The sequence below is a fragment of the Symphodus melops genome (assembly GCF_947650265.1).
Source record: "Symphodus melops genome assembly, chromosome: 7".
NCBI lineage: Eukaryota > Metazoa > Chordata > Actinopteri > Labriformes > Labridae > Symphodus > Symphodus melops.
The window spans coordinates 18,052,350-18,078,490 of NC_136697.1; the positions used below are offsets into that span (position 1 = coordinate 18,052,350).

Below are 26,141 nucleotides of genomic sequence, written 5' to 3' on the forward strand. Positions count from 1 at the left end.
AAGGGGAGACAGCCCTCGCGGCGCAGTGGGAGGACTATCCTAGGCTAGGACTTGTGGCGGCTGCAGTGGCAACCCGGACTGGAGGAAGTGTACCGTGCAGGGGGGGACTGAGCAGCTCCAGCAGGCAGCAAAAAGTTCAGGAACTGTGCGAAGGCTTCCAAGACTTTTTTTCCTCCCATCCAGAACCGCAGAAAAGGGCCAAAGGACGAAGTAAGCGCCCTGAAGCGGCTGTGAGCGATCTGAGAGCAGATTCCAGCAGAGGAAAATGAGATTCTCAGCCTGTGTGAAGGGCTCAGGGCTCTGTGGTTAGGACTCCTTCTCTTTCAGCAGCTCTTACCGACAAAGAGGAAACAGAGGGATACACACGAAGACTCAAAGAACTTCCAGTTTAAACAAACAAACAACAACAAAAAAGGTAAGGCACAGCACGTGAACTTTTTCATGGTCAATCATTAAGCATGGAGTGTTTCAAAGTCAGTTCTTAAAATCAGGATTAGAAGTCCAACACAGTGTTCACCCCCTCCTTCCCTTTAGCCCCTTTGCTCAGTCACATTTCATTGAGTTTGCACATTTATTCAAAGTGCAAAACAGGCCACCGCTGTCTGTATTTACTTTGGCTCTGGGTGTGAGTGAGTGTTTGTGCTGCAGCAGTCTCAAGACAGAGAAGGGAGTCATTCAAACTGGCCAAGCACTGATGTTGTGATTCCCCCCCCCCCCCCCCCTTTTAATGTGAATGAGTATCATTTACAGCCTTTGAATTAAACCCCCTTAAGCTTAGCTTGATCTCAGTGAGTCTTTTTTTAAATTATTTTAAATGTCCTTTTCAAGAAATGGCCTTTTGCAGTGACTCTGATTCTGGGTTCCTTGCTGTTCTGGAGACCTTTATAATGTGAAACATATGGGGCCCTTAGTTTGGAAGACTTGTCCTCAGTTTTTTTTTTGGAAGAAGCTAGACATTTTTGTTCTTTGTTGTCCCGTCAGACTTTGTTGGTGAATAAAGATGACGATGAAGACTTGAAACAGTTAAACATCCCTTTTCTTTGAGCAACAGCAGCTGGGAGCTATTATGGGTCTTGAAGCTGTGCTTTGGGGGGCAGCCATTGTCAGTGGCGTGTACAAGCATCCATATCTCACAGCCCTTCTTTAACTGAATATCAGCCTGTCCCTCTCCCTGTTTGGAAAGGAGACACACACCTGCATTTGCACCTTCCTGCTCCACATCCTTTCATGCAACATAGACATTGTAGGTTGCTCTGAACTTTTTGCAGGCTAAACTCTCTCAAGATTACCTTTAATTACAGACCCTGCGAGAAAGGGAAAAAAAACCCATCTGTTTGAACTGGTAATTACTGATTTTTTTGCGAGTTCTTTTTGGGGTCAGATTTGTATGAACAATGTCAGCTTAACTCAACAGAAGTTATAGAACACTGAAGCAGACCAAAGTGCTTCACTAGGATGGATAGTAAGAAGAGAAATCGACACCTGTACATTTAATTTAAAAAGTGGACTAATGTTAGAACATAACTCCAAATTATAACTTAAATTGAAAATTAATTCCCTTTTGGAAATGTAGGTCTGCTTCCCTTTTGAAAGAGAACAGAGAGCGCTTGTCATTTTGGCCTCTAACGGTTAAATAACTCTTCGTAAGAGACCCACAATTATTTTCGCTGATAACAGTGAAAATGGATCCTGATAATGCAGATTGGACAGGTGGGTTGGGGTTTTTGTAATGTAAGCAGTGATCCAACAGAATGGGACAGAATATTGGGGTAGTTTTACTTTGTCACAGCAGTGCCACGGCCACTTGGCAGACATGTGTAAGCCATTAAACCAAAAAGAAGGAGAAGGACGGAGACCGAAAGCAATAAAGGGGAAAGAACTACAAGAAAGGGGGAAAGAAAAAGAGAAAACGAGGGAGAGAGAGTGGGAACGTAATCCATTTTGGAACGCATTCCTCTATACCTTGGGATAGAAAAACGGTAATTAGGGAGTACTTTAGGAGCCTTTAGGGTGCGCTGAATTGCTCCAAGCTCAGGGCTGTCATTTTTATTCCCTTCAAAATATCTCTAGAAAATGTGAGACAAATACACGTTAGACTTCCAGGGTTACTAAATAAATCAGCTAAAAATACGCAGACTCCCTTTCCTGCGGCTTTTTCTCAATAGTTCTCATGGTTTTGTTTATTTCAGTTCTTCAGCAGTGAATGGGTGTCAAAGCCACAGCGCAAACATATAGAGCCCCTGACAGGAAAGGGCCAGAACAAACTGTGGCCTTGTCCCTCTCAGGGCCCTTCAATCAGCTTGTTATGTCACTGTGGACATGTTACCCTGCAGTTTGAGGCGTGTGCTCGTGCCAAGTTGGAATAAAAGGCGGTTTGGAGCAGTGAAGCTGATGTTATCGAAGTTAGGGGGCTATTAGATGTGAACGCTAAATACTAATGAGGGGGGCTGCAGCCAGGGGAAAAGGTCAAGAAACACATTTGCTCTGGTTGTGAAGCCTCGGCCATGTGGAGTTTACAACAGGTATGAATAGTTCTCTAAATGTACTGTGCAATGCCACTTAAAAAGAAATAAAACCATTAAGATCATTAGGTACAATGAAGTTTAATAGAGTTGAAATGCATCAGGTATAGAAAAACGTGTTTGTCCTCTTCTCCCCCACAGGCAGCCAGACTTCCTGAAGCATTTATGACACTTAAAGGTGTTACCACAGACAAACAGCTCAGGAGATCATTAATCTGTTATGGGTCCCCCCAAAGAGACAGTGGTAAGCTACGTGTGTAGCTGCTTTCTTCATAACAGCCGGGTTGGAAGAGCTTTATCGCCCCCACTTTGAATTCCGGCCCTGCAGTCTGTACCAGATAAAGTTGAGGTGTAACAAGGGGCATGGCGCTTTTTTTGGGGGGGGCGCTTCTCTTTTTTTTTTTTTTTTTTGTACTTTACTGTGGATATGTATCAGAGTGCCCATTTTTATTTGCCCCACATAATTCCAGTTTAATGGACCTGTAAAAATATTTAAGTCTGAAAATGAAGGCTGTTGCCACAACGTGTGAATCCTTAAATAGAAGCTCCAGCCAACAGAAAGAGTTAAGTTTGATGTAGAAGCACAATAGGGGATGTGTGGAGTTGGTGCAACTTTTTCACGTGATGGTAAACTTTCTAAATAAATCATGTCCCTTCCCTGATTTTGGCCAAGATCTGTTGCAGTCTGTATTTCGTCTTCCATGAACACATATGTAAAAGTGATCTGCATGATGAGGCAACACTGAAATAAATGAAGGGAAATAGAGCCGGTGAGCCCACAGACATGAAGCAACCAGCTTAAACACAGATGAACAAACTCCTTCATAAATGGACTGGGCTGCTGAAGCTCAGCCCCGTGCTTGGCAGCGTCTCATTATTTGTGACAGACAAGCATGTAACATTCTTTTGCCCAGTGTGATCACCATCACAGACTCACAAATGAAAACAACTGTGAGGTCACTTTTCACAGGATTAGGCCATGGTTTAACTCATGTAGGATCTGATTTTCTGATGTTAGGATAGTTTTGGCAGTTTAGAGGCATATTACCTGATGCCATCTTCTTTCATCTTGTGGTTTACCTGCCCATACAAAATGGAAGATTGCATACAAAGCAGGCCAGGTGAAGGGAGTGGCTCCTGAAATAGCAACAGACTTCATCTTCGCCTTCCTCGATCCCTTCCTGCGCCGTGTTTTCTTTACTCATAACATGAATGTCTGATTTATTTATTTCCAGAGTTGTTCTTGGTAATTGAAAGAAAGGCATTTGGAGCTGCTCCCAAGTGATGGTCATGCAAGTGTGAACGTGGCTGACAGCACCCACGCAGCCAAGATAGTCAAGCTCTTACCTGCAGGGGTTGGAGCTGGGGGAGCCAGACACACCCTAATCCCCCAACATCCTGACCTTAGTAAACCTGTTGCAGCTTGTTCACAGGAGACTTGGCAACCCAGTTTCTCCAATCTCTCTGCCTACCCCACTACTCTACCAGCCTTGCTCTCACAGTGCCATGGGTGGGCTTGGGATTTCAGTTCCTTGGCACTGCTTATTCTGCCTTTGTGAGCTAATGCTGCGCCTCAAACCAGGAACAAAAGCAGTCAGTGCAAATTAAAGACCAATTATCTTTAGTGCGTGCTGGGGCAAGTCGCTCATGTTAGCTTCAATGAAGAGTGGGAGAAGTGAGAGGTCTGGTTGAAAAAGGATGTTGTTGCTGCACGGATACGCATGAATGGTTGATGTGAAATTAATTAGGTCAAAGTAAGGTATTTAGGAATGTATACCTTTATCATAAGAGCTACCTTTTTTAAATCATATACAGTATGCTTTTAATTGGTTGGAATGATTTAGTCTATGTAGAGTTAAAAGTAGGAATTTTTTTTTCATATATAAAATTAATAGTTTATACTTTCTAAAAATGTGTTTATTTGCTTATTGCCGAGAGCTGAATAGAAATAAATCATATCATCATTTCATATTCATGGCTCTTTGTCAAAATGAAGCTGCTTGCTAAGCTAGCTAAACTAGCTTCGCAAAAAGACTGGAAACAGAGGAAACCACTAACTTGGCTCTATCCAAATGTTATACAATTATTCCATTATTTCTTTGGCACTATTTTACTACAAGAACAAGTAACTAGGAAGCAACTATACTCAACTATAATTCCCTGTGTGTTTTATTGATGTTTGGCCCTGTACTTTTTAAACATGTAACTTATAATGTGTTGATCTTTTATGCTAAGATATCATTTATGGCTGTTTGTGTTAACTGTAAACTAAGTGGGCCTCCTGTTTCTACATTTAAGGTCTTTAAAAATAATCATTGCTAGCCTACTTGCTGTAGCATTAGCTTAACGTATTTTACTTAACAGATTAGAGAGATCTTCAAAAGCTAACTTTTTGGTAAAAGAGTCAAGAGGTTTCCAAACTAACCAACCATCATTTTAAATTGTGAATAAAAACAACTTATTTTAACATATTTCCTCTTGATAGTAGAACCAAACAATGAAGACATATACTCTGAGGTCACATGGAGGTTAAGTGCAGGTTAGATACTCTCATGTCTCTACTTAGCACAGAACTTTGACACTTCCAAAACATCACTAAGCCCTGCCCTGGAGATACACAGAACCTAAGTACTGGGTGATCTGTTCATTAATTTCCCATTAGTCAACAGTTTGTTCTTAGAGTCTCAGGGAAAATAGACTGACCCCGCCATTAGTTTCAACAATCCCAGAGGACCTCCAGCTCCCAACACCTCACACACACACACCTACACACACACACACACACACACACACACACACACACACAACAGCCAGCCCTGTTTCCTGAGTGATGACCTCTTCATACACATGGCCTCTTTCATTCCGCTCAGAGGGTTGGTTTAAGCTGTGGCCACACTGTCACTGCTTTATGACTTCACTCTGCCCCCTCTTCAAAGTGCTGGGCTGTAGCCTGCAGTCATTGCAACTTAATTGATGGACACATTCTCGACTGGGGATCATTTTTATTAACAACAAACAATTGAAGTGATTGAAGAAGGATGATTATATCTTTGGCAGCTTAGGAATGTTTTTCTGTTCGTGATTTTGTGGGCATGGGTTTCTGTAAAATGTGAAACATTTTCTGAGGCTCTGTTGCTCAGATTTCCAATATTATAAATCATAACATCGGATTTTTACTGTGCAAGAGATTAATCCATGACTTGATTTTCTCACCTCTTAATGAGCTGAAAGAAAAGTATACATATTCCTATTTAAGTCAAGTATTTGCTGTTTTTGGATCCTTTTTCTTGACGTAACTTATTTCAAACTGTTATTTTTACTTTTTCGAGAATAGGTCATACAAGTCAATCTGAAGACCACACTTCATGGTCGGATACAGGTGTGATGCTTTTTTACTGTTTTTGGAGCTTTATGCATAAAGCAATTGATTTGTTACTTCAAACAGTGTTGCATGATTGATCCATCATGGAAAATAGTGTTACGATACATTCTGATATCCAGAATTAAAAAGAATTAACAAAAAACAAAAGATACATCTACCCAGTAGTGTCTTTGATTCACCTAGAGAGTCCGCTCTGTAGCCTTTTCTTTGACGTTTGAAGAAATCTGTGACTATGGCTGTTCAAATATCCTCATCAAAAAGTCCAACTTGTTGAGTTTACTTTGAATCTATGAAGCTTTATCTTTTGTCTCTCGAGCGTAGAGACATAAACAGTGGCTCATAACTCGAATCAATAAACATTTTATTTATTTAGATTCTATCTGTTCTATAAAAAAATGATTGTAACCAATCTTATTTCCAAAGAGGATCAAAGGTGTTCAGATATTTTCCTTTCATTAATCATCATAGTAATGAAAGATATGGATGTTCAAAGTATAGCAGTAAATTCTTACTGTTTTTAAGCTGTAAATGTTTGTGTTCGCTTTTAATGAAAAGTGATTCAACTCATAGATGGATGGACTTATAGTGTCAACAGTGTTGATAACTGGCCACGCTTTGCTATTCTGGGACTGTAAACCAGCACTGAACACACAGAGATGACGAGATAAGAGATTGAGGGATGTGTCAGTGGCGGCTCTCTCCAGACCACTGCGGCAGGAAGTGCATTGCCATGAGGTCACATCAACACACCATCAGGCAGGGATTTACAGCAACTGGTTTCAGCCGGAGTTCTTTGAAGGATTTTCTTTGTTTTTGTCATTGGTGCTAAGAGTGACAGGCTGACAGTGGCTTTTAAATTGTTGTTGTTCAATCTTCTGAAACCTCCGCTTTGTATCTCTTTTGGAAGAACAGATAAGTGGCGTTACAGTATTTGTGACACAAACAAGACGCCCTCTGTCCCACAATCTACAATTGAGGTCACACTCTAAAAAGCTATCTGCGGGAAACTTGGTCACAATGGCTAAAGTCGAGGACTTTGAATGTCAAATATTGACACGAGCAAAGTCACCTACTTTAAGCAGGAATGGTGTGAGGTAAGTCATAGGCCTCTGATGGCGTCTGCTCTTCATTTGTACAGGAATTTCCAAGACTCAAGATGGAGGAGGGATATGAATTGGATCTGACGTATATCACGGAGCGCATCATCGCCGTGTCCTTCCCCCGGGGTTGCTTAGGGGAGATCTACTCACACAACCTGAAGGATGTCACACGAATGCTGAAGTCCAAGCATGCAGATAATTACCTGGTCAGTGCCGTGCATGTGCTTTTCTTGTCGCCTCGAAATGAGTCAAGTGTCAAAGTGCAAACAGTAGAGATGTCAGGGCTGATGGGGTTTCAGGGGATATTGACATAAGAGTATTGATCTTAGGGTGCACAGTTCATCTTTCCCTCATGCTAATGCTGGAGCCAGTTTTAAAGCAGACTGTGATCTTCTGAGAAACATCCTTTAAAGTCATTGGCTTTGTTTTATGTTCTCTTCAGATCATCAACTTGTCAGAGAAAAGACATGATCTATCCAAAATGAACCCAAAGGTACGTTTACATGTCATCTTGTTGTAAAATGACACATGCATACACAAATGATTTCTCTTCATCCCCTTTGATCAGCTGTGTCTAACCAGCGACAGATAACGATATTGATCAGTATTTGGTAATGCAAATGGAAAATGGATAGAGTGCTACTTTGTGTGTTTACATTGATGTGGTTTATTGTTTGTTTTTTGCAGACACTGGACACAGGTTGGCCAGATTTGCACGCTCCACCTTTGGATAAGATCTGCACCATCTGTAAGGCCATGGAGAGCTGGCTCAATGCTGACCCTCTTCATGTGGTGGTTATACACTGCAGGGTGAGCATATAATCAGTACTATGTGATGATACAAGGTTTGACTGCATTTGATCTGTATGTCCATGCAGACTTCTGAAACTCTTTTTTTTTTTTTTTTTTTGTCAATACGGCTGTAAACTTTGCTTTTTATTTTATTTGTTTTATTTGTGATGTGTCTTTTTCTGTTACATGCCTAGATGGAAACTAGCACTTCTGCTGCTATAATCTGCCTTTTTTTCTTTAGTTTTGAGTTAGATTTACAGTTGCAAAGGCAGTGGCCTAGCGGTTACTGCGTACGCCCAATGTACAGAGTCCTATGTCCTTGAGAGCACGCGGCCCGGGTTCAAATCCGATCTGCGGCTCCTTTCCCACATGTTGTTCCCCACTCTCTCTCTCTCTGTCTCTTTCTGTCTCTTTCTGTCTCTCTCTCTCTCTGTCTGTCTCTCTCTCTCTCTCTCTCTCTGTCTCTTTCTGTCTCTCTCTCTCTCTGTCTGTCTCTCTCTCTCTCTGTCTCTTTCTGTCTCTCTCTCTCTCTCTCTCTCTGTCTCTTTCTGTCTCTCTCTGTCTCTTTCTGTCTCTCTCTCTCTCTCTCTCTGTCTCTTTCTGTCTCTCTCTCTCTCTCTGTCTCTCTCTCTCTCTGTCTCTTTCTGTCTCTCTCTCTCTCTCTGTCTCTTTCTGTCTCTCTCTCTGTCTCTGTCTCTCTCTCTCTCTCTCTGTCTCTTTCTGTCTCTCTCTCTCTCTGTCTGTCTCTCTCTCTCTCTGTCTCTTTCTGTCTCTCTCTCTCTCTCTCTGTCTCTCTCTCTCTCTCTGCCTGTCTTGCATAATAAAAAAAGTAAACCTTCATAAATAGAGTTACCAACCCATCTACAGTCATCATGTTCTTTAACAAATGTATCTCAATTCTGATCAGTGCCTTTAACTATGCGACGTCTGCTTTTTCTACATTGCCACGCCCACTTATTCCCAGCAAGGAGAGCACAAAGAAAGACTAGAAGTAATGAAGTAAAGAGTTTGTTCCTGAGTTGACTGAAATGGTTTCTTTAAATGTAGGATCCCATCACACACGCGTACAAGGACAGCAGTTGAGACGATGCATATTTGAGGCTTTAAAAAACTGTGTTGTGTGTGTTGTGATTTTTCTCCTGTCTTCTTTTGTTTCTTTAGGGCGGCAAGGGTCGCATCGGTGTTGTAATTTCGTCCTTCGTTCATTTCACCGATGTATCAGCCAGGTAACCAATACCTCTTATTTTTTTTGTCATGTTGCATAAAATGTTGTTGTTTGCTCCGAAGTCGGGATTTGACATAACCCAATCCTGGCTGCAGTTGAAAATTGACAACAACCCACAGCATTTTAAAGGCCTTTCATCTATCACAAGCAATGTCATCCCCTAACCACGGCTGAGTTATTTCCCCCCCGTTTGATTTAGGGACAAGGTGATTCAGAGAGTGAGTCAAGGATAGGCAGACGCTTTTCAAATCCAAAGAAAAACCGCACCGTTTAAAGCCATGAATCATCCTGTATTGAGTTACGTGAATCAACGTGGAAACATGTTAGTGACTGGGATCGCTCCTGGCCACAGTGTCAGATTCATGATATCTATTCATCGTGACGAAAAACGATTCCGATTTGGTAACCGTCGGCAGGCTTTTAATTTGATGGAGGTGGGTTCAGTACTGAGCTCGAAAGTCAAAAAAAAAAAAAGTGCAGCAAACATTTGGAGGGCCTTCCTGGTGATATTCCAATGTGTCGATCCTTTTTGCACACTGAAGTCACATTGTGGCATGAGCCTCTGTTTTTTTCGTTCTCTGTTTTTGTCCCGCTGAGGACAACTGGATTGGTAAGGCACACGTATAAAGACAGATAGGAAAGGCAGAGATTGGAAAACAATGTGGCAGATTTACAACAGACTAGAATCAGTGGAGGAGGACGGGGGGGAGCAGAGAGAGAGGGTTCAACGAGAGAGAAACAGAGCTTTGGTGAAAAGGCTGCAGCGTCTGTTGGTTTAAGATCTGTCTGAATAGCAGAGCTGTGCACACACTCCGGCCTTTCTCTGTCCTCCTCTCCCCCTCCCTGTTTACTTAAGGCTGGCATTCTCTTCCTCTCTGCTGGAATCCCCTGTCTCCCGCGGACTTTCACTCTTGTCCATTATGCGTGTTTATATATGTGTGGTTGTGTGTGTGTGTGTTGTCCTTATTCAAGTTAGGGTTAACACCGTTCAATTATGGAGCAGCAGAGTGAAACAAAGATCTCCCTCCTGAGTCATAATTACCTAAAGCGTTTAATGTGTCTCTCTGTCTCCCCTGAAGTGCTGATCAGGCATTGGACCGCTTTGCAATGAGGAAATACTATGATGATAAGGTCTCAGCTCTGATGACACCTTCACAGAAACGGTAACTAAAGCACAACCTCCTGTCTGGCATCACACGTCAGTCCATGTGCTGCCTGTGAGCCGCTTTGTTGACCAACATCTAAACACACACACATGTCCTCTAAAAGCCACCTGATTCAATACCAAACTCTACATATCCTGTTTTTGTTTTTTCTGTTTTAAAGCTCATCATTGTTGATGTTTGTAATGTGAATGGGACCCCATCCTGATGTGGTGTAATCCTATCCCTGTGAATCCACATGGCTCACACTGATGCCTCTGGCACAGAGGAACTGCATTTTTTTTTTTTTCCATCCTCAGTTTTTTTTTTCTAACACAGTTTTGACCTCATTTTTGTGTGAAATCAATGTGTATCAATTGCAACATGGATGAGTGACTATATGGGCCTGCTGGTGACATCAATCAGTTTGATTGCTTTCTAATTCAAATGTATGTCACGTTGAAATCAACAGAAAAACGGCCATTATTACAGATACTCAATCTTCCTGCACAATCTACCAAGAAAAAAAAAAAACTCACCTGAATCAAATATAGTACTTTGTGTATGTGGCATGTTTCACACAGACAATGTTCTCGTTGTGCCTGAAGAGCAGCTCTTGACACTGTGCAGATCTGACTCTCCTGATATTGTCTGGAGTTCATTGGAGAAATAGGCAGGAAGATAGAGACACCTCTGAAGACAGCTGAGCTGATTTATAGGTTAGCTTACAGACTGAAAAAGGGGAGCTGCTATATTAGCTTTCTCCAAATATGACAACCGTCCCTTGACCCCTAAGTGCATGTCTTTATATGTGCTCTGGGGTTGAATTATTATTGTTTTGGATTGGCCTGCATATTTTTTTTCTCTGGTCTTCGGCATTTTTCAATAGTTTTTCCTTTTTTTTGACTGATGCATTTCCCCGGATTTTGGTTTAAAATAAGCAGTTGTCTTAACAACTTTGCCTCAGGAAAATAACTTTAAAAAAAAAAAAAATAATAATTTGCTAAGTCATGATAATGTAGAACCTTATTTCGAAAAAAAGACTGCTTGGCAGATTACAACATACAATTTGAGTTTGCCTTAAAATAAACGTGGCTGTTTGGTGCCTCGGATGTATGAACTGTTTTGTTCGGGGATTACTTTTCATGGTCTTGCAGGTTATTTAAACCCTCCTCTGTGCTTTTACATCAGGTACGTTTGGATCCTCAACAGTCTCTTAAGTGGATCCATGAAGATCAACGCCTCACCCTTGTTCATGCACTGCATCATCCTTCATGGGATACCCAACTTCGATGCCACTGGAGGTTAAACTCGTGTTGTTTACTACTTCACACACTCTCACACACACACACACACACACACACACACACACACACACACACACACACACACACACACACACACACACACACACACACACAGCTGCGACGGCAAATAAAACTGCCGTTGCTGCAACTATGACAGTATTAAAAGAATCCAGACACAACCACATCAGAGTGGAGGCAGTAAACATGATGGAGACTTATATATGTGCTTTATATCGTTCTCTTTTCCTGGCACACATGCATGCTCAGACAGATAGAGGCCTTTACATAAGCAAAATGAATGAAGATTCAAGGGTTCCCAGTGAACTCATGAGAATAAAATCAAATGTTTGCATGTAAATAGCCAATGATACTGAAACAACAGAGATCACATCGTAGAGCTGAGAGCTGCTACTCACAACAAGAGCTGGTCACGTGTGAGGAAAACAATTTAAGAAGCAACCCATGAATTACCGACGGGTTACTTTAGGTCATTTCATCAATGCACAAATTCTTCCTTTTCAGTTTGTCGTCCGTACATCAGGGTCTACCAGGGGATGCAGGCAGTGTATTCTTCTGGTATCTAGTAAGTAGTTAACACCTGGTGGATCTTTAGTTATCGTAATCATAAATGTTGTCTGTATGTGTCTGTGCTCGCTTGACTGGCTTCTTCGTTTTTTTCTGTTTTAGTCACATTGGTCCGACACACAGGGACCGTGTATGCATCACCCTGGAGCCTGCCCAGCTTCTAAAAGGAGACATCATGGTAAGTTTAAAAAAAAAAAAAAAACAACAGAGGTTGCCTTTGGAAAGTTCCTTGAATCAGAAATCAGTGTTGCCTCTGGTCGTAAAAAAAAATATTCTCCTGTTTACTTTTGTAGATTAAATGTTATCACAAGAGTGACATCACTTCCGAGCGTGAAGTCATTTTCCGGCTGCAGTTCCACACGGGAGCAGTGCAGGGCTACAACCTGATGTTTGAGAAAGAGGACATGGAGACTGCCAACAAAGGTAGACCTGGATAAAATCACCCTGCGAACAGGTCTCGACGTGCTGCGTCGAGTTCACTCCACTGCTGGGCCCTGTCTGCACTTAATTTAGACTTGGCACTTTGAGACTGATCATTTTGTTTTCCAAAACATGTTACGTGTACAGAGTGTAATACTATTCTCACACAATTCATCTTTTTTTTTTTTTTTGAATGGCCACACTAATGGGATCCCTTTGTGCTTCCATATTCCAGATCCCAGATTTCCAGATTACGGTAAAGTGGAGCTGGTGTTCTCCGAGGGACCGGAGAGGATCCCAGGTAGATTCCCAAACCTCTAGTTATGTTTTGTTTTCCTGGCGAGAGCGGTTGTAAGTTAGAAAAGCAGACGCAGAGCTTTCTCCGGTTTTCATTGCACAGTCCTGTGCTTTCCTCTCCCCGCTCGGCCCCCCTGGTGAGAGGGGATGTGGAATGCTGCAGAGGGGAAATGTAGTGTGAAGAGTATGCTGACAAAGAGGTAAAGAAGCACAGCATGCACTGTCGCAGAATGAAACCACGATGTGCGTCTCTGCATGTTTGCCAGATGTACTGTGCATTGTTAATATTTGCTTCAGCGTTCATCAAAAAAAAAAAACACCAATCTGGGAAAAAAAAAAGTTCAATATTCTTATCGGGGTATGTGGCCATGTGGTTGAAACTGAACTCTGGTAAAAAATAGCTTTTTAATGACTTTTCTTGTTTTGTTTTTTTTTCTCCATGATATGCTGGGATTCATTGTACAGGAGTAGTTTGATCACGTCCACTTTATAAATGCTTTTGCAGACAAAAAGAGGGCAAGCGGGACTTCCGTCTCTTCCACAACATTCCTCGAGTTTTTATCTTTTTGTTCGTGGCGTAACGTGCGTTCATGAGGAATATTTACAGTTCTTCACAATTTTAAAAGAAAAGGATCACAACTTGTTGATAGAACCTCAAATATCCTCAAAATGTGTAAACACAATTCCTACTTTTGTCTCCCCTCGAGCCATGAACAACATTACTCCAACCATAACACTGGCTTGTATTCGTTCTGACCCGCTGTGTCGAACCGTAAAAACCCTTGATGCAGTGTCTGTTATTTCTGGCTCTAGGTGCTGACAGGTGGCAAAACGGGGCCGATGTTCTTGTGGACTACAACACAGCGGACCCACTAATCCGCTGGGACTCGTACCAGAACATCTGTGACGGTGAAGGTACGGTTACTTTGCATCGCTCGGCGTTAGTCACCACATGACTCACGAGACTCTCTTTTATGACATCGACGAGCTCTGCTTAATGAATCAGATGAGAGTGAAAATATCAGTGTTTTACAAGTAAACACAAAGTGTCTCTCAGGGAATAAAGGCGGCATGACGGGTCCTGTGCTTTATGGCACGTCGGGACTGCAGCGTGTTTGCAGTAACATGCACACACACACACTCACCTCGAGCTCTGTTTATGTGTCAGTCGTCAATAACAAAAGTTATTACTCATGAGTGGGGCTTAAAAAATCCAGGCCCTTAGGGTAGGAAGACTTCTATTTTGGTTTAGTGAAAGGAAAGGAAATGAAAGCTAAAATTTACTTGAAGGTTGCGAGTATGTTGGGAATGACAAACCGTGTTTTTTTTTTTCCGTGCGGAGGATATGGGAGGAGAGTTGTGTGTGAGAAGGGAATGCTGAGTTCAGAGGAAGAGCAGTTAGTTCTCAAGAGATTTTCTATTTTGTTGTTTCATCAAATGAATAGGCATGCTTTAACCATCACACACACACACACACTGACTCTCACCCCTTTGTGCACAAACACACACAGACTCACACTCAGAGCCATCCTGTCGGAGCGTCCCGTCCTAGCTGCGGTCGTTGCTCTGCACTCAACCACAGAATTCACAACAACCTCCGAGAATAGAGCAACATGGTGGTTGCATTAAAACAGAGATCCACCCTTTCCCAAGTATCCATTCAGTGTCTTTTATAAGCAAGGCTCAACTTGAGGAAAATGAGCTGCCTTCTTTTTTTATTTTCAATTAAAACAGCCCAACACGTCCATATATAGCTGTTTACGATAAACCCCAGGGAATGAAATGAAAGAGTGAAACGCCACGATTTAAGAATGCATCAAAGAAAAGCAAAGGCAACAACAAAGGAGCCATTTTTTTTTCTCCACCCACCCCCCCCTCCCCATGCCTTGATTGCAGAGCATTGATGTGGGATATTTACAGCTTTGTCTTCTCATGTAAACACTACATCTGAGAGGGAAGACTCAGAGCTGCGTTGGAATTCTACATCTACTTACCACCAGTCGTCTGGCGGGCCAAGGGCGGCCTGCCGAGAAGCTGTCAGTCAGAGGAAGGTTTAGGAGGAGGAAGTCTAAAAAGCGGTTGCCACAGAAGTGCTAAAGGAGTGAAAAGAAAACCTCATTTACTTCAATGGCCCGTCTATGAGAGTGTGTTCATCCCCACGTGTTAATTAGGAGTTGAATTTTAAAGGAGTGTTTTTCCAGAACGGTTGTTTTCTTCGCTTTACTGTGAAAGTTAGTTATTGTCTTTGTGTCGCTTCACTAACAGCTGATGTGGAAGAGTAGCTATGAGTTAGTTATTATTCATAAGTAAAAGAGTTAGCCCTAACTGTACTAACTATTCAGGGGTAGCCTAACCCAAACACGTTATTTTTTCATTTGCTTACCTTCGGTGGTGTTTAGTCGGGCATGATTTGCTGCTTTTTGAAGAGAAAATGTTTTGTAATGGCATCAAGCAATTCCACAGAAAACCTGAATATCCTCTATACTCTGCTTTACATTGGACCATGCCGTTGGCTTTCTCGTGGCAGCTTTCGCTTTGTTTTGTACAATTGAGCTCTGATTCAAACGGTTTGGTCGTCTCGCTAAGATGATCAACAAAGTCAAACAATAATAGTCAAAAGAAAAGTCTATTAAGACAACGCTGGAAGACTGCTTTTAAAGACAGTTTCAAATAAAGAACAATGTTATGACATGCAGTTGGTATAAAAGTTTCTTTGCTCTTTTGTTCCATTATAACTAAACCCAATCCCACATGAACATTTGGGCTGGCTTTGACTTTACTTTCAACTTGCCATAATGGAGAACCAAATATGGCTGGACAGCGGCTATTGATTAAATGAACTGAACGTTTGGCAATTGACTAAAACCTTTTCACCATCACATGAAAAATCAAGCAAGGTACATGTTTTTTTGACTCCATCACGATGAGGACTTCATGCATTTAAAGGCGTAGCGAGGCTGCCATCAGATTCCCCCACTATGGAGTCGAGACACTGATGGTGGATGTGATGAGGAGAGGCTTTCTGAGGCTGTATCTGAACTCTACTGAGCTGGAAGAGAGGTGATCGGGGCGGTCAAAGGGCGCGGCGATCGCACTGAAATGACAAAGCGACCACAGGAAGAGAGAGAACCGATTTTTTTAAAAAGTTGAGCGCGTTGGTTGAGTTGAGAGAAGCTGTGGCAGAATCGCGGAGGCTCGTTACTTAAAGACGCACGCAATCAGCTGATCCCCAGAGCTGGCAGATGGTGGAAGTGGTAGAGAGGGAGGGGCGTCGTTGAATGAAGAAAAAAGAGCGACTTTGTGTGCACATCTTCCTGCTTGTTGTCAGGTAGAGAGAGAGAGAGAGAGCTGGACCAGACGCTCGTGAAGACTTTAGCCTCTGTACTTGGGCCACGCAAACAAACCACGAGGCTATCACGCCTCACGCGGCCCCAGAAATATCAGTTTATCTGTTTATGTATTCATAAGAGGTAAACATCAGTAAAATAAAATGTTGTCGGTCCCTGTGAAACACATGATTTCACTGATGCTTCTGAAAAAAATACGGTGGACATTTTCAAGATGTTTGTTTCGTGTTTGGAGAATGGCAAAGAAAGTTTACAGCCACAGTCGCTTCATTAAAAATTCATATGTTGTTTCCTCTCCGCCTTTTTTCCCCTCTGTGGACAGTGCGTCTCGTTTAAATTGTACACGGTTTTAAGAGACGCATCTCCACGAGTGCATGTAGAAGCTTGGACATGAGAACAAAAACGGATGATGATCATCATTGTGCTTTCCACTCACAGTTTTGGTATTCTAGGGGTTGTCAGGCAGGAACGGAAAGGTTGAGTAATTGCAGAGCGATACACATGAAGACCTCCTCCTGTGATGTGAGAGCGGTTTGAGGAACAGTTCTGGTTTTCTGGGATTGACCTGACCACAACAACTAACATGATGAACGGCAGATAAAGAAAAGATTTGACAGACTCCTGAGCGAAGAACATACTTGGTTAACCAGTTGAGGCGTTTGTTAATGTGAGTGCAATCCCAGTAGGTGCAACAGTTTGAAAAACAATTGCTGAAGCCCATAATTGAGCGTGGGGAACATCTGTTTCTTTGCAACATTGTACACAAGAGCGGCAGGCTTGCAATTCCATGACACACACGAGTGAGAGAAAAACAACATCGCTGCTGCTTTTTTTTTTTTTTTTTAATGAAAATTGCCCAGAGCACCAAGTAGGAGAATTGCTTTAATTAAAAAGTATCTTTTTTTTATAGAGCTAAAAAGTCTGGAGCTGCAGGAATGTTGTTTTCATTCTCTGATTCTTTCCTCGTCTCCTCCCCCCTTCTCTCCCTCGTGGGGTAGTCCCCTTATGCAGGGTAGGAGGTCAGGTTACTTTTTCTCCTCCGGCTCCGCCTACATACTTAAGCCCCGCCCCACTTGTTTACATTCCTCTGCCCTTATTTGGAGATCTCAAGGCCCCCCCCCCCCTTGTGTGGAGTGCAAACACTCTCACCTTCTCAGCAGAGGAAGAGAACAGGGCCAACTCATTGGAACTCTTTTGGTTTGACCCTGAGCATCTGCTGCTTGAAAAACCGCGTCCTCTCACGTGTCTTTTTTTTTTTTTTTTTTTTTTGCCTCTTCCTCTCTGTACGTTTTGTTTCACCCGCACCTGGGATTGTATTTTGTACTCACCTGGCAATGGAGGTAAAGGTAAGAGGTTGTTTTTTTTTCCGCCCCTCCTTGAAAGAGATGAGTGGACAGGAGGGGGAAGGAAAGCACAGGGGAGGCAGGTTGATGACAGGGCTGACTGAGAAAGATGGCCGCTGCTGAGTAAGAGGAGAAACATCTGTCCTTAAACCTGCTTGCACCTTGCAAGGAGGAACGTTACTAAAGGGATTTGCTGGGAAAACTCCCACTGGAGGTGACCTGCACGGAGACCTGAGCAGAGGCCGCTCAAGGCTGGATGCTGGTTCAACTGGTGTGTTTGTGTGAGAAGGAGGAGGACGAGGGGGGCCAACGATACATACAGGAGCTTTTCTGAGTGGAGGAGGAGGAGGAGAAGGGGGGAGCTTTTTATCATGCATGTCTGGTATTCAGATCCTCCAGTCATGGTTTGACTGAGAGCCAAGCACTTAAGGCGGTAGACTGAGGGAGAAGCATCGGGGTCATGTTCCAGCTCCCTTTTGTTGGGGAACAGGGAGAGTGACAGTGAAACAGCAAGTTTTACTGAACTTGGCAACGCTGCTCACGTCTTCCTCTCCCCCTCCTGCCTTCATTTTCAGTAAGTCCACAAAGGCTTAACTTTTTTTTTATTTATTTATTTTTTGTTTGTTTTTTTATGTTGTCATGGATGTGACTCTGCCTTGCAAAAAAAAAAGACTGACTCCTGGGATTTTTCCTGTTACCTCTGAGGATTAAGGAGGGTTGTTTGGACATATGCTGGGGGTCAAGGGGCAGTTGAGCGGGAGTAGGGAGGCTTAATCACAGCATGGTGAGGAATGCCGGGGTCAGACGCCGCGGATCCACCGCCGTCTGACTCTTGGAGCAACTTACAAAAAAAAAAAATCCTACCTGATTGTCCAAACGCATCTGTAACTATGTAGCTCCTTTACAGCTTACAGGAGATGCACGTGAATTAGAAAACACAAAATAGGTATTTGAATGATGTGGGTATCCTCTCTTAATCAGGCGATTTTTTTCTCACTTTATTGAAATGATTTACATTCTGTTCTGTCAATGTTTTGATGTCATCGATCTTTGTGGTCTTGTATTTGTTTGTATTGTCTTTGTCAGGTGATGTGTGTTTGTACGGGTTGCACCTCCTTAATAACAGACCTGGAATGATTTAGTTTGTGGGATAACCTGACTGTACTTGTTAAGAGTGTGCTTGTGTGTGTGTGTGTGTGTGTTCGTCTGTGTGTGTGTGTGTGTGTGTGTTCGTCTGTGTGTGTGTGTGTGTGTCCCTTGCTTCCTGTTTGTGCGTATGTGTGCCGATACCAGCTGAATGTATGAAGCGCTGCATCTCTTCTATTTTGCAGCGCCACGCTCTCAAGGCCTAGCCCAGGACAAAGCGGTGAACAAGAGGATCCCGAGCCAAGGAGAAGGAGTAGAGGCCACGCTTGGCCGCGGGGCTCGCACCACCTCCGCCACCTCCAGCCCCGACCACAGCGACCACGCCCTCTCCGTCAGCAGTGACTCTGGACTGTCAAGCACTTCTCTATGGGCGGACAGACCCACGCCTGTCACCGCCACCTCCACCACCACCACCACCACCACCACCACTGTCAAGCCTAAAGAAGGCCCCAGCTCACAGGAGAAAGTCCAGCTGAAGCGGCTCTTAAGCAAATTTGGTCTCGAGGACCCCTCTTTGGAGGCGATGGATGACCAAGGCCATCGAGTGCTCGTCCAGCAGGTGGTCCCAGCACAGGTGCTCATACACGGAGACCCCAGGCCCCGCGAGAGGGAAACTGACATCCTGGATGATGAGGTCATCACGGCTCACGATCTGCACAGTGTGGACAGCTTAGGGACTCTGTCGTCCTCTTGCCACAAGAGCAGCCAGAACTCTCTGCTGTCCGATGGTTTTGGGAGTCCAGGGGGGGAAGAGCAGCAAAACCAAAGCCTGCAGCACATCCACCAGCCCGTGTCCCCGCCAATGGAGGACTATGAGAGAGCCTACGCTGAAGCTAAAAGGGGGTGCCTGAGCTCGAGGAGTAACTCTGTGGCCTCCTCTAATCCCAGCATTGCTCCTGTGCCCAAAAAGCACGTGTACAGGCAGGGGAGCTATTCTACTCAGTCCTGGGTTCGCCAACAGCAAATGGTTGCTGCGGAACAGTTTATCTACATGCCCGATGAGGGAAACGGTACAGAAAGATATTCAGAGAGCAAGCAAGGGAGCAGTCCACCCAAACCGGGCCTGCCGGCTGAACTCCATAGCCTCACGAGAGTTGTTACGACGGACTGTCAGAGAAACGCAGCGCCGCAGAAAGGACCGGCGACGGTGAACAACAACAACAACAACAAGCGGGACGAGGAGTTCAAGTCGCTCACGATGGACATCGACAACTCCATCGACCAGCTCAACCAGCTGATCATGGACCTGGACCCAACGTTCACGCCGGTGAAGAGCCGAAGCAGCTCGGTGAAGAAGAGCGGCGGCGCGAGCGCCAACGGCTCGGCCTCCAAGTGCTCGAATGGCATCGACGTCCGATTGAGCGAAAATAACGCGGCGACGTTGAAAAACGCACAACAGACAGGTGAGAGAATCAGACAGTGTGGAAGTGGTGGTGGTGGTGTTTGATATGGAAGTGAAAGCTTTGACAGTCATTGTGATCCCGCTAAGTGTTTCTGCTTGAAATGTTTGAAATTCATGGCAAACAATGGCTATAAACTATACATATACATATGGAATGATTATGAATATTCGGGATAGATCTGCAATGATCAATTGGTTAACGGTGATTTTGACGTATACAGTAAATCGTGTAAATAAATCATTGATTATGCTGATAATCATGATTGGCAGCTCTGCTTTTACAGCACCCGTTGCTCCTCTAAAAAAACAGCCTCAGCCTTTTCTTCTCTTCCACGACAGAGTTAACTTAACAAAGCTCGCCGTCCCTCCCTCTTCCACCTGGCGTGTTTTAGTGGCAGAAATAGCAGGGTTGCTGCCAGCTCTTCAGATGTTTTCGGTATGTTTCTGAGCAAAGAGCGCCGTCGAGACTTGTCTGCACAGCTATCTGACTCCAGGATCAGCACCTTACATGAAGAGGGGGAGAGCAGCTGTCATCGACCTTTCTGAACATGGCCATCTCTCCCCGTTTGATTACAGAGGGTGAAATGCAGATTTGCAGTAAATCACAAGTCCCAAAAGTTGCTTCTTCCCGCGTGCTGACTGCGTATTGTTTGCCGCTAAAGAAACATCTGCTTTATTTTTGTATTTGATGTTAACTATCACTTAAATATTCTCTCCTTTTTGTAATATCATGTCGATCACAGTTCCATCCATGTGCAGTCTTTCCTCTTTATCAGGATTTTTTTTGTTATTTTTAAAGATTTATTTTTGGGCTTTTTTTGGAGAGACAGGACAGTGGACAGAGATGGAAATCAGGGAGAAAGAATGGGGATTGACATGCGGGATAGGAGCCACAGGCTGGAGTTGAACCCCGGCCGTCCGCGTTGAGGACTATAACCTCCATATATAGGGACGCACGCACTGACCAATGCGCCCCATCACAATTTCTTCTTTATGTTTTATGCAATGGAAGGAATCATCTGTGTTTTTAGCGGAGTTTTTTTTTTTTTTTTTTTTTTTTACTACAGTTGAGGATCTTTAGACATTTCAAATACCTTTACAGAATGTGTTTCCCCATTTATGTGTCTGCTTCTCCATAGAAGCTGTAAAAGGATAAAGGAAATGCAAGGTTACAAAATTGCAACTTTTAAGCTACTTTTTAATACCGAGCACTTCCTGACATTTGAGCTGTATCAGGTTTGGCGTATTTATCAAATAAGAAATCACAATCCATTATTGTGTAGCTGAAAACCAGCGAGGCAGAGCAAATGAAGAAAGGCGTCTGCTTGAATCACACTCCAGCATGAACATGCGGTTGTAGAGGGGCACACGACAGGGAAGCCTGAGGAATTTCCAAAAGAGGAACAAGTGAGCCCGCAGGCAACCTTTTTTTTTTTTTTTCTCTCCCCCATTTAATCCTGAAAGCTTACCTGTCTGTGCGTATCAACTACAAAGAAGCATCATTCCAAGAAACAAAGGCTACAGGCTCTAGAAGATTTCTCATTTGGAATTACCCTGTAGGAAGTGTAAGGGTTACTCGCTTTAAAGTTTGCATCAAGTAACTTACAGTCACTTTTTCTTCATGTGCTCAACGCGTCATTTGGCCAAGCCCCCATGTTGTTATTTTGGCTAACTTTAAAGTCTGCTGCATCAGAAAGATGGTTTTTATTAGGGGTTTTTTTCAATACATGACATGAAGTGTGCATTGTGTGAAAAAAACCTATTAAGGTGATGTGTGCAATGCATTCGTAAAAGTCATTCTCACACCTTTAAGAGACAGAAGAAATCCCCTTCTCTGAGTCTGTGGTTCATACTTATGTGTTGTAAATTGTTGGGTAGATTTGGATACAATGATGAAAGAAGAGCACAAAACTTGTACCACAGTGATGCTTGCATAGAGGAACATCCGTCTGTGTCATCCACACTCCCAGACGGGATGAATAATGATCCAGGGCTTTAGCACTTCTTGCACCATTAGCATTCTTCAGAGCTGAGAGGTCAGAGCTCACTGGGAGGGCTCAAATTAACACCCTGGTGCTGAGTGGCAGCACTCATCAGAGTAGTCATAACATTGACCCCCCACGCGCACACATGCCCCCCCCCCCCCCCCCCCCCCTCCTCCCACCTCCACCTCCCGCCTAACAAGACCCCTGGCATTCCTCAGCTGTCTTCTCAAGACATGACAGTGCCACAGGTTTAGCTGTGTGGCGCTAAGACTTTGTGGACTTCTACATATTTTACATTACATCATCATCCATTGTAAACTACCGTAGTGATAAACAATATAGACAGTTAAAACTAAGTTTTAGTTTAGTTATTAAATAGTGACTCCGGTATTCCTGTCTATCCTCCATTCTTTTAGGAAACAATTTTTCCAACCAAAGTGAATGACACGTTTACATTTGTTAGCTTTTTGTACAATAAATGTGTTTTTTGATTTATTTATTTTTTTTCAATCACATTGGTTGACCCACATTGAACATATGTTGTGTACAGAGTCTGGAGGTCACTTTGATTTTGCTCTGAACATCATTTGCATTATTTTGCAATAAAACAAGTCATTATATTTCATATCATGGCAATTTAGAAAAAAGTGGATTTGTGTGAGTATTACAATCAGTCTTATTGATAATACTTCCGGCTCTTTTCTGCAGTACGACTATTGCATTAAAGGTCTTTCTAAAGGTAGACCCCTACAATCCCACACAGAAAAATTGACCCGCCAGACAGACCAGGAACACTGACAAACCTTTTCTAAATACTTTGATCACTGTTTTAACTGTATTGCCCATCTCTCATCTGTTCACCTGAATATGAGAGTAAACCCGGCAATACGACCTTGACTTAAGGAAGACACAGTTATGGACAAAGATTTTGATGAATACCTTTTTCTAGAAGGTGTTAAATGTAAAACAATGAATACAAATATGTTATTACTTTCTTGAAGTTAACAGCTCTTTAAATCTGTGATGATCTGCTTGCATGTTTCTATTGTGTGTATCCAGCTGTCCAGTCCAGCGAGGGCCAGGTGGTTGTCACAAGGAGTCTCAGTCGCCAAGAATGTGATGTCACGGACCATCCAAGCTTTTGTAATTCAGGGTGGGGTGTTACAGAGGAGTACAGAAACCAGCGCACCTACTCCCCCTGTGTGCCACAAACTCAGGTAAAAAAAAAAAAAAAGCTTGTATGTGTAGCGTTATGAAGTACATCATTTATCCCATGTTATTGTATAGTTACGTGCATCTGTTGTTTGTTACAGCATCACATGCTGTACAGGAGTGACAGTGCAGACTACAGGGCCCAGGGACCAGACATGGACACTGGGATCGAGGCAGAGAGTGACATGACTCCCCCTACCCCAGCCTTCCCTATCTCTCCTCCAACACCTTATGGTAAGCACAGTATGTTTCCTCTGTCTTTGTAAGTGGGGTTCTTTAATCGGAGAATTTGAGTTAAGTTTTTTTTTCTTTTTCTCGGTTTGATTCATTGTCTTCATATTGGTTTCCTTTCTTTTTACAGTGAAAAATATGTCAGAATTCAACCTGCTCAGACAAACACCATCACCCAGCATGCAGTCCTATGGAGGATACAGAACAGACCACGGTAGGTTCAAGTGACAGTTCAGTAATTTCCCCATGGGCCGACATGTTTTCCCCCTTCCACTACATAAACCAGTGAGTGACAGTGACACGCAGAGAGTTACTGGTGACACAGGAGTCGTCTTTCATGTCTGCTCTGTGAAGGACTCTTTGGGAACATTATCTTTGGAGAACAGAGCTGTTTTAGCTCGGCCTGGCTTCAGATAGAAATGGAGGCAGCGTTTGTGGAATTTCAGTGGTTTTAAGTCAGAGATGGAAAACAAAGACGTCCCATGAATGTAAAAGCAGGGAGATTCCTAACCAGTCTCTTCCCTTCATGTTAGTTTTCTTGGAGAATGTCTTTGTGGTCATGGCCAGGGGGGGAAAACCTTTTTTTTTCGACATAACAGTGTTGTTCTTTACATTTATACGAGGCAGTTTGTTTTTGTAGAGATGTGCTCTTTTCTGAGGTGTTTGAAGGGGAAAACCCCATGATATGATATTCTCAGAGATGGAAGGGTCGTGCACTTATAGCTTTTTTTTTGGGGGGGGGGGCATCACCTGTGGATTATTGATGTTACATTTCATATCATTTAGTGTTTATTGTTCACTAAATTTTTTATGTGTTATGCATTTCTCTTCTGATGGAAGCTTCTGGCTGTAATTGACCTTCCAACAAAGCTTGATTTGGAACAGATGACTGAAACAAACACGTTTTTCAGGCTTTCATGGTTTATGATGTTTAAAAATGTAATTTGAAATATTTGAACATGGTCAAACACAACACTGTGCAGTTGTTTATCCAAATGTTCAACTGGACGATTCATCTGAGTAAAGAGGGAATATCACAAGTCAACTTGAAGTTCCTGCTTATGTCTCAAGATCACAATCATTTTGAAAACAAAGGAAGGTTCTCTGTTGGTTCTTAAAAACTTCAACATAGAAATATAAAGTTAGTCTATGGTTAAGACTTATGGAACTGGATCAGGGAATATAAGCTGAAGCTGAACATAGCTCATAATTCACAGTGAAAATGAACCAAGGTGAAGTCAAATGAATTGAATTGTCAGTCAATAAAAAAAAGTGGGTTTCCATGATATTTACAGCCAAATGGAAGCACTGCTGCATTGTTGTGGTTCCACAGTGATCTAGGGTTAAGCCTGCCATGACTGGAAAAATTATTCAAAATTGAATGTTACATGGGGAAGGAACAGTGAGTGCGTCTGTGGTTGACATGGACTTGAGTACACTGGTTTTGATTGGGGTTTTAAGTTTCTCGTTTAAGTATTTGTGCATGTAAACATCTTAACCTGATTTCAGAAACCAGGATACGCCCTTATTCCGGTTTTGAGAAACCCGATTTTGCTACCTGGAGAACTCAAGTCCATGTAAACGCACTCGGTGTCGGCCCCTGCCATGCAGCATTGTGAGGACACTGACTCCTATAATTATTCCATATTTAGACGAACAGTGTTAATACAAGGTCCAAAAACACACACAAAGAGAGATTGATCACTCTCTATGATCCTCCTTACCTTGACTTTTACTTTCAGTTTACTTTGACTGGTGGCATGTTAAAAAGTGGGTGTGGCTTGGGAGCAGATTTGTTCCCCCGACGTGCCTTGTACTACCTCAGACACCCACGGCAAGAAACGGCACATTCAGTCCTGCCACATCGCCATGGTTACTGCAGGTCAGGAGGCAGGACACAAAACGACTTTTCTTCCCCCATGAAAGTGTGTCTGTATACACAGAGGGGGAACGGGGACAGGAAACGCCAGCAACTCTGACTTTGAGAAAACCTATACGTTCATGGCAGCAACGCCAGGCTGAAAATGAATCAAATAAAGCTTTTAGATAATTACATCAGAAGGCTTTTCATTTCTAGTTGCAGTCTCGTCTGATTTGTTGACTTCATGGACTGTTGCAGGGGAAATTGTTGATTGATTTTGTGTAGATTAATGGTCCGGGTTAAAGCCATGTGGACAGATTTCATTTCATTTCAACCCCAGTATTGATTGGGTCTGGAAAGCCTGGGCCTCAGGGTTTCCCCCCCCTTCACTCCAATCATACAATCAAGCTAGAATACCTCAGCTTATTTGACCTTGCTCGTTTGTTTTTATACGTATCATCTTGATTCATGTTGTAATTTTCATGTGAAGCTTTACGTCAACATTTGAATAAAGCTATATCAGCTAAATATCAGCAACAATTCATAGCTTAAACTTCATGAAACAAAAAAAAAATCATCTTTCTATGAATGTGCTAAATACATAAATAATTCTGATTTCTTGTTTTTCTGTTCTCAAACAGAACCCAGGGGATATCCGGAGATGGTCAATCATGTTGGAGTTGAGGCTTTACCAGAGTCGTCCATCAATTGTCACAGGATGCTCAGTACTACACACTCTGCTTCTATAGTTGGGACCCTTCAGCATACAGACAGGTACAGATCTGTCATATCCAGATCCCTTTTTTTTTTCCTGTCAGAGAGCGTGATAACAAAAAAAACAA

The 26,141-nt window shown here is 42.9% G+C and overlaps 1 protein-coding gene across 1 annotated transcript in view; it reads left to right on the plus strand.

Annotated features, from left to right (window-relative positions):
- Window positions 1-14: 14 nt before the first annotated feature.
- Window positions 15-26,141, plus strand: part of LOC306826212 (tensin-3-like) — a 32,786-nt gene continuing 6,659 nt past the window's right edge. Inside the window, exons 1-17 of the mRNA XM_079347399.1 lie at window positions 15-415; window positions 7,043-7,210; window positions 7,447-7,497; window positions 7,692-7,814; window positions 8,958-9,022; window positions 10,101-10,184; window positions 11,355-11,467; window positions 11,993-12,053; window positions 12,158-12,233; window positions 12,349-12,478; window positions 12,711-12,776; window positions 13,586-13,687; window positions 18,794-20,011; window positions 23,055-23,212; window positions 23,309-23,441; window positions 23,569-23,652; window positions 25,941-26,073. Of these exons, the coding sequence (XP_079203525.1) occupies window positions 7,061-7,210; window positions 7,447-7,497; window positions 7,692-7,814; window positions 8,958-9,022; window positions 10,101-10,184; window positions 11,355-11,467; window positions 11,993-12,053; window positions 12,158-12,233; window positions 12,349-12,478; window positions 12,711-12,776; window positions 13,586-13,687; window positions 18,794-20,011; window positions 23,055-23,212; window positions 23,309-23,441; window positions 23,569-23,652; window positions 25,941-26,073 (2,747 nt within the window). The 5' untranslated portion in view covers window positions 15-415; window positions 7,043-7,060. The remainder of the gene's footprint in view (window positions 416-7,042; window positions 7,211-7,446; window positions 7,498-7,691; window positions 7,815-8,957; window positions 9,023-10,100; window positions 10,185-11,354; window positions 11,468-11,992; window positions 12,054-12,157; window positions 12,234-12,348; window positions 12,479-12,710; window positions 12,777-13,585; window positions 13,688-18,793; window positions 20,012-23,054; window positions 23,213-23,308; window positions 23,442-23,568; window positions 23,653-25,940; window positions 26,074-26,141) is intronic.